Here is an 8,601-nt window from a genome sequence, read left to right on the forward strand (position 1 = left end):
ACAGGGGGAGGCAGTAGCCAAGTTCCTTCTTGCACATCCCCTCCGCCAATTCTACGCTTATACAAATAAATTGGCGAAATCAAGGAATTAGGGAAATGCGAGACGAAGGAATGGGAATTAGTGGAATGAGGGATAAGAAAGTGGTTTAGAATGATTAATAAGATGAAAATGACAGATGAATGATAGAAAATAGAAGATGAATGAAATCGCTAAAAATAGAGAGTCAAAAGAGTTGGAAAGATACGTTGTAGATATGTGTGTGGGAGAGCAATTTAAATGTATTAAAGGGATCTGGGAAGGAATTGGGAAAAGGATTAAGTATATAATAATGATAAGTGACGGACAATAATAATGTGAAATTATACTAATATATATGATAGGTTATATCAGTGAGGTAATTCTGTGAAAGTGAATGGTCATATCAGTGGGATAATATCAAGAAAGTGAATGTAGGTTGACGACGAACTACGCAGGGTTGATCAGCTGAATTGAATGTAAACAATGCATGAGATTATACCGAGACAAATTTCTGAGGCTTTGCTAAGATCTGGGGATCATTGTAAACCTCGAGAAGTCTTCCCTGCTTTCCACCCAGAGACTGGTATACCTAGGAATGATTTTTGACACCAATCTCTACAAAGCCTTCCCATCAGACGACCGATACTTGGCTGAGAAAGGTCGCAAGACCTTTTCTTAGACGAGAAGAACTCCCAGCTCAGAAGTGGCTATGTCTTCTTGGGACACCTATCATCCCTGACCTGCCTAGTTTCCAACGGCCATCTCAGGATTTGATCTCTCCAGTGGTAACTCAAGTCCAATTGGAATCAGGCCTTCAATTCCCTGGACATTTTAATCCCCATGAGACCAGAGGAATGGACGGACCTCGAGTGATGGGTGGCAGACGAGAATCTGTGGAGGGGTGTATATCTTCTCGTACTCCCCCCGAACTTGATGCAGTTTTTCGACGCATCAAAAGAAGGGTGGGGACCCCACGTGCTGCACCACATGACCTCAGTCCTCTGGTTAGAGTCCACCACACGACCTAAGGCCTTTGGTCAGAGTCTAAAAAGTACCTTCACATAAATCTCTTAAAGATGAAGGCCGTCTTTCTGGCACTTCATCAGTTCCTAGCGGGCCACTCATTGCTGGTGATGAGTGACAACACCACAGTAGAGGTACTTTTTCGCAGCCCCTATCCCATTTAGCAGTAGAAATACAGAGATGGGTCGAAGTCCGCTTGGTACCCGCTATCAGCCTGCTTCATTCCAGGCAAGAGTAATGTGTTCGCTAACAATCTGAGCAGAGCATCTCAGATAATGGGTACCCAATGGCCTTTGGATCATCTAGTAGCCAACAAAGTCCTGACTTTGTGGGGTTCTCCAACTATGGATCTGTTTGTAACCGCCCTAAACTTCAGGCTCCTGCTGCTCCCAAGGCTCTCTGACCAGATGCATTCCAACAACAGTGGGACAGCATCGACGTTTATGCCTTTCCCCCATTCTATCTGATGAGAAGGGTACTAAACAAGTCCAGAACATTGGTCAACCTATCAATAAGGTGATTCATTCAGGGTATCTTATCCCGTTCACGCTCTCTCTCCCTCCACTGACTCGAGTGCCGATTCCATCGAACTCCTGTGCGAAGGGATTCGCACGGGAGTTTGCCCTCAGGGCAGAAGTCCAGTCAATGTTGGAGAAGGATGCTCTCCAGGAGGTCCTCGACAGGTCCCCAGGCTTTTAAAGTCGACTCTTTCTTGTGAAAAAGGCATCTGGAGACTGGAGACCAGTCATCGACCTCTCGGCCCTGAACAGGTTTGTGTAACAGACACCTTTCAGGATGGAGATGGCCGACACAGTCAGACAAGCGATAAGACCTCAGGACTTCATGTGCACTCTAGATCTAAAGGACGTATACTTCCAGATCCCAATTCACCCATCTTCCAGGAAGTATCTGAGATTTATGTTCAATCGGAAGCATTACCAGTTCAGGGTACTGTGTTTCGGTCTTTCCACAGCACCCCAGGTATTCATGAGAGTATTCGCCCTAGTATCATCTTGGGCTCACAGAGTCAGCATCCGTCTCCTAAGATACTTGGACAACTGGTTGATTCTGGCAGACTCGGGGGCGGCCCTTCTCCACCACCGAGACGAGCTTTTAAGGTTTTGCCAGGATCTGGGGATCGTGGTAAACCTCAAGAAGTCTCATCTGCTCCCCTCTCAAGAACTGGTATACCTAGGCATGCGATTAGACACTCTAAAGGTACCCTGACACTTGCACGACTTTTTGCCACAAATTTGTCGTGGTAAGTCGTGACATTTTGTGGCACGAGCTGGAAGATCAAAAAAAAAAAAAAAAAAATACCTCAGAATCACGGCTGACCTGTCCACATTGACACGAACTGGCACGACGAGTTCACGCATAGTTTGCGCATAGTTTGTGCACATCCTGCATCGTCCCGACGAGTTCACGAACGGTTCGCGCATAGTTCATGACCCTGTCACGAAATTTTGTCATGACCAAAATTTTGAACATTTCAAAATTATCGTCACGACATGCCACGATGTCACGACGGGGTTACGAATATTTCACGCCAGTTCACGACGAGTGTACGACTCGAGTCGTGACAATGCATGCCACAAATTCGTGCAAGTGTCAGCCTGGCTTAAGGCACAAAGCGTTCCCATCAGACGAAAGGATCCAGAGACTGAGGGAGATAGGTCAGGTCTTCCTCAGTCGGGAAGAGCTCCTGTCTCAGTATTGGCTTCGCCTTCTTGGTCACCTCTCTTCCCTGACCCGACTGGTCCCCAACAGTTGCCTCAGGATGAGATCCCTCCAGTGGCAACTAAAATCCCAGTCTAAGCAACTCTCCGATTCCTGGGATCACCTAGTCCGCATAGGGCTAGAGGAACAGTCGGACCTCAGGTAGGGGCTGGCGGAGCCGAACCTTTGCAAAGGGGTCGATCTTCTCGTCTCTCCCCCGGAATTGATGCTTTTTTCGGATGCATCAAAAGAAGGGTGGAGGGCTCATGTGCTGCACCATTACATCTCCGGCCAATGGTCCGAATCAGAAAGGTACCAGCACATAAATCTCTTAGAAATGAGGGCAGCCTTTCTGGCCCTCAAAAAGTTTCACCAGGTCCTGGCGGGGCACTCCGTGGTGTTGATGAGCGACAACACCACGATAGTAGCTTATCTAAGCAAACAGGGTGGTACCTTTTCGCAGCAGCTGTGCCATCTTGCAGTAGAGATACTCAGATGGGTAGAGGACAACTCGGTGACTTTATCAGCTCGCTTCATTCCGGGCAAGTGGAATGTCCTAGCGGACAAGCTGAGCAGAGCGACTCAGATAGTTGGCACCGAGTGGTCTTTGAATCCTCTGACAGCCAACAAAGTCCTGACTTTGTGGGGTTCCCCGACTGTGGATCTGTTCGCAACGGCCCTGAATTTCAGGCTCCCGTTGTACTGCTCCTCAGTCCCGGATCCGCAAACTCTTTGGCAAGATGCTTTCTAACAACGGTGGATAAACCTGGAAGCTTACACGTTTCCTTCATTCTATCTGATGAGAAAAGTCCTCAACCAGGTACGAGCAAGCAAAAACTTGCAAATGACCCTCATAGCTCCGCTATGGCATCACGCAGAATGGTTCCCAGACCTTCCACATCTCCTCACGGAGATCCCGAGGGAGCTCCCTCCACAGCACGACCTCCTCAAACAATCACATGCCAACATCTTCCACAAAGCCGTAGCTTCGCTTCGACTTCACGCCTGGAGACTATCCAGCACCTCCTCACACAGAGAGGCTTTTTGCAACCTGTTGCGAAAAGAATGGCTGGACACCTCAGGAGATCCACAGAGGCAGTCTACCAGGCGGAGTGGTCAGTTTTCTGTGGTTGGTGTCGTGGAAGGGGTATCTCTCCCCTCGATGCCTCTGTTCCAACTATAGTGGAGTTTCTTGTATACCTTCGGGAAGAAATGCTTCTCTCGGTCTCGGCAGTCAAAGACTACCGCTCGGCCTTGAGTCTCGCCTTTAGACTGAAAGGAGTCATTATTTCCTCCTCGTTATAACTTTCTTTGCTCGTACGTAGTTACAAGCTTACTTGTCCCCAGGCAGAGCTAAGACCTCCCCCTTGGAACGTTCAGGTCCTCAGGTCTCTGAAGGGCTTCCCCTTTGAACCACTACGGCAGGCCTCTGATCGCCACCTCACTTGGAAGACGGTGTTCCTGCTCGCTCTGGCTTCGGCCAAGAGAGTCAGCGAACTTCATGGTCTATCTGCTGATGTCTCTCACTCTAGGATATGGGGGGAAGTGATCCTCAACTACGTCCCTGAGTTTGTAGCTAAGACTCAAAAGCCAGTTGTGCCGGACTCCAGGTTCGCCCCATTTCGGATAGAGAGTCTTCGTTCTGTAACCGAAGATCCGGACCAACTGTTACTATGTCCAGTAAGGAGTCTAAGGTGTTACTTAAAAAGAACAGCAAAAGCTCACCCCCGTGTACAAGCACTTTTTGTCAGCATGGGGAAGGTCAAGAGGAGGGTCACAAGGAATACTATTTCCTCCTGGATAAGGAAAGTAATCGAATACGCTCTCTATCCAGACCCTCTGTCCAATTGACCCAGAGCTCATGACGTCAGAGGCATTGCAACATATCTGGCATTCAAGAAGAATTTTTCTGTGGCACAGGTATTGCAAGCGGGCGTGTGGAAGCGTCAGACTACTTTCACAGCCCACTACCTGAAAGACGTAACCTACTGGAGCATGGAACCCTTTTCCATTGGTCCTGTGGTAGCCGCACAACAAGTGATTTAATACCTCAGGCTCCTTGATGGACAAGTAGCAGAGGGTTGAGGTTACCCCTGGTTAGTCTGGGGTGAATGAATAGAATGTTTGGCTCCCTTTTTCTCTTCTTCTTCTTCTTCTTCTTCTTCTTCTTCTTCTTCTTCTTCTTCTCTCCCCCCCCCACCCCCCGGAAACAGCTCCGCAAGACCGAAGCATAGCTGACCTCACCCCTCAGCAGGTAAGATTCATTTCCCTTGTGCATCCTGAGTATGAATAAATACTTAGTTACGTCACCAATATCTCATGAGGGAGGGTATTGTATATGTCTTAGAACTCATGCTTATCCTCGAGTTCCTATGTAAAGACAAGCCACGAGTCTCTCTCACACAAGGGTAGGGTTCCTACTAATTAGATCAAAGATCAATTAGAGGGAACTCCGGGTCATGACCAAGGCCAGTTGGTAGAACTTCCTCCCTCCTAAGAGTAAGTCACCCTATAAATAGCGAAAGGTTTGTATCTGTGTCGGAACAAATAACAAATTTGGAAATAATTTGTATTTTCCTGACATACAAACCTGGAGCTGTTTATACAAATTGGCCCGCCACCCTGTCCCCCTAGAAGTCCTGCCAGAAAGCAAAAGTGGTTACTCAACCGACAGGTGTGAGTGAGCGGGGTAGCCAATCTACCCCAACCCCCTTCCGCTAACTAGCGGATGGGGTAATTATCCCTCACTAAAATTGACTTGGCTGGTTTTCAGCGTTGCCGTAAGTAATACCCTATAAATAGCCCCAGGTTTGTATGTTAGGAAAAATAAAAATTATTTCCAAATTTGTTATTTTACTGTATTTTGGAAATCATATTTTAGAAAAAGAATAAGTAATTCCAGGGACTTACATGATAATGAAAGTCAAAAAAATATTTTATGTTTGGCAGTGCATTTTTTTTTACTATATATTCTATAATGAGCTTTTATGGATAGGTATTGTAGGAATAATAACAATTCTTTACTGTAAATATTTATATTTCTTTCAGTTCTTCAATAGGAATCAAATAAAGTGTTTTAGCAAAGATGGCAGCAGTTCCTAATGCAGGGGAAACACTTGATTCTGCACTCAAGAATGCCATAATCCCTGATCAAGAGTTTCTGCTACAGGGCTCTGTTCTTGATTCATCTTTAAGCGTTGTGCTTGACAGACTTCGTGGACTGTGTGATAATGCTGATGTGCCTCCAGAAACATTTCGTGATCATGAAGCAGTTTATGTCCTCAAAGATTTCTCTGCTACTCCATCCCCCGGGCCGGCCTCTCAAGGAGTTATGTTAAGGGTTAGACGTGCAACAGATCACCCAGATCTCCCTTTCCAACTGCGCTATGTTGGATACCCAGAACTAGGGAACTACCCAGCAGTTTTACGTAACTGTTTGGATGTCCCAGTATCCAGTAATGTGTGTGAATTTTTGCAAGAACTGGGTGCTAAGCCTGACCACGAATTTATTGCTAAAGGTTACATATTAAAGAAAGGTCGAATAAAAGTGACAGTGTTCAAAATGTTTAAAATTACTGCATCTGGTATGTCAAATATGTCTAAAGATAGTTTAGAGCCACTTTCAATGTCATACATGGTTGAGCTTAGTGTTTTGACCACCAAAACAGATTTGTCTGTGGCTGATGATCTCCGTAATTTGGCAGATCAGCTGAAACCTTTAGTGCAGTTGGAGAGAGTTGATTATCGGCGGTTGTGATTCAACCGTAGTAGGTCACTATAATATTAAGGAAATTTTCAGAATAAAATGTTTATACAGTAACAATAGTGTAGTTTTCTTTGACCAAATTGTTTCATGGTTTTTTATATAATGAACCTTGCATGATAAACAATTGCTATGATTGAAGCAAAGCATTTGTTAGAATTTGTAGATGGGCACAATAGGGAGTATAGAAGTGTGATATCTGGTGTTTCTCATTGTAATGTACTAGCCCCATTACTTTTCATACTCTATGGTATAGAGATGATATATGGTTTGGCCTTGAAAACAAGTTTGTTACATATACAGTACTCTCTTTTCTCCTATTCCATCTCCTTAATGTAGACTATGGGTGCTGAATCCCTTCAAGAGATCTAACTAAAATTAGTGCATGGTGCAAATTTAGGGACTTGAAGTTGAACTCTCAAAGTATGATTGTAAATACAGTAGGTTGAGGACAGTGACATCCAGATATCACCATTGATAATTTTTCTTTAACCTGTTGCAGGTGTTGAGGTGCCGGTGATGAGAGATGAGAATGAGAGAGAGATTACAAGAGAGAAAGTGAGGAGAGCACTAGATGAAACGAGAGTAGGAAAAGCATCTGGTATAGATGGTGTGAGAGCTGAGATGTTGAAAGTAGGGGTGTGAATGGTTGGTGAGATTGTTTAATATGTGTTTTGTGTTGTCAATGGTGCCAGTAGATTGGGTTTGTGCATGTATTGTACCACTATATAAGAGTAAGGGAGACGTGCATGAGTGTTGTAATTCAAGGGGTATTAGTTTTTTTCAATATTAATCTTACCCGTTGATCATGTAGCTGCAGCTCTGCTGCCCGACAGAAAAAACCTACGGGCGGAATACGCCAGCGATCGCTATACAGGTGGGGGTGTACATCAACAGCGCCATCTGTCGAGTAGGTACTCAAGTACTTCTTGTCAACACAGAACCAATTTTCTCTCTGTCGTGCCACCGGCAAGACCTACTTGATACGCTGTTGTTTTCTGGAGTTGATTTTCACGTTATTTGGTGAAGTATTCTCTCTAGTTATTAGCTTTCGCTGTGCAGAAGTTATCCTCAATACTTTCTCACTTTCATTGATTAGATTTTGGATTATTTGTTGACGACTTGGATAGATTTTGGATTTCCCCCCTTTGACTAATTCAAGATGTCTGATCCTACTCAAGTCCCCAAGTACAGGAAGTGTAGCGCTAGGGACTGTTCTAGGCGTCTTCCGAAGGCCTCTATCGATCCGCACACCGTTTGTTCCAATTGTAGGGGTAAAGCCTGTCAATTGGAAGATCGATGTGAGGAATGCGCTGGGCTTTCGGAATTCGATTTTCAAGAATTCCTTAAGTATGCACGTAGGCTAGAGAAGGATAGGATCAGGAGGAGTTCGTCTCACTCTATTGATTTTTCCTCTCCCCATGCCCCACAACCTATTCCTTCCCCTGTAGTGGTTACACCCGACCCTCCTACTAGCTCTCATCAACCTTCGATGGCAGATATGATGCGTGCCATTCAGGCTCTTGGTGAGAGAGTTGAGTCATTAGCGAATGACCGCAATCAACTCATGGCTGACGTCAGGGAGTTGAAAGGTAAAAGTGCAGTGGGAAGTGAAGTGAGTGTCAGTGCAGTGAAAAGTGTCAGTGTTACGCATGAGGGTGCGTCTGTTCGTGCCTGTCGTCCTCCCAGTCCGGGACCTCTTGCAAGCTCCCAAGTCCAGGGGAGAAGCAATGTCGTACGACCAAAGGGTTCGACAGGCCTTGATCAGCGGACAGACGTTCCCTCCGTGGTTGAGGACGTACCTTGCCGAGATCGTCCCACCCACAAACAGACGAGTGAGCCCATTCATTCCTCGTCTGCGGAAGAGGTTTCTCGACAGAAACGCTGGACCAAGGTCTCACGACCTCTCAAGCGCAAGGTCCCTTCCGAGCGAGTCCAACGGCCCAGGTGTAGCCACTGGGTCAGTTCGGACTCGCCGCAGTCCTCCGAAGACTGCACACCTCCCAAGAGAGGTAGAGTGGTTCCGCAGCAGGCAATCACTCCGTCTGTTGCCGCACCAGCCGCTGTAGACCCTAAGT

The 8,601-nt window shown here is 46.1% G+C and overlaps 1 protein-coding gene across 7 annotated transcripts in view; it reads left to right on the forward strand.

Moving 5' to 3' along the window:
• The window catches only part of MED18 (mediator complex subunit 18), a 189,920-nt gene extending 183,335 nt beyond the window's left edge, over positions 1-6,585 (forward strand). For all 7 annotated transcript variants that reach the window (XM_068345072.1, XM_068345077.1, XM_068345074.1 and 4 more), the window contains one exon: positions 5,809-6,585. In XM_068345072.1, coding sequence (XP_068201173.1) covers positions 5,846-6,517 — 672 coding nt within the window. In that variant the 5' untranslated portion in view covers positions 5,809-5,845 and the 3' untranslated portion in view covers positions 6,518-6,585. The remainder of the gene's footprint in view (positions 1-5,808) is intronic.
• Positions 6,586-8,601: the final 2,016 nt, after the last annotated feature.

Source organism: Palaemon carinicauda, chromosome 21 (genome assembly GCF_036898095.1).
Source record: "Palaemon carinicauda isolate YSFRI2023 chromosome 21, ASM3689809v2, whole genome shotgun sequence".
Classification (NCBI taxonomy): domain Eukaryota; kingdom Metazoa; phylum Arthropoda; class Malacostraca; order Decapoda; family Palaemonidae; genus Palaemon; species Palaemon carinicauda.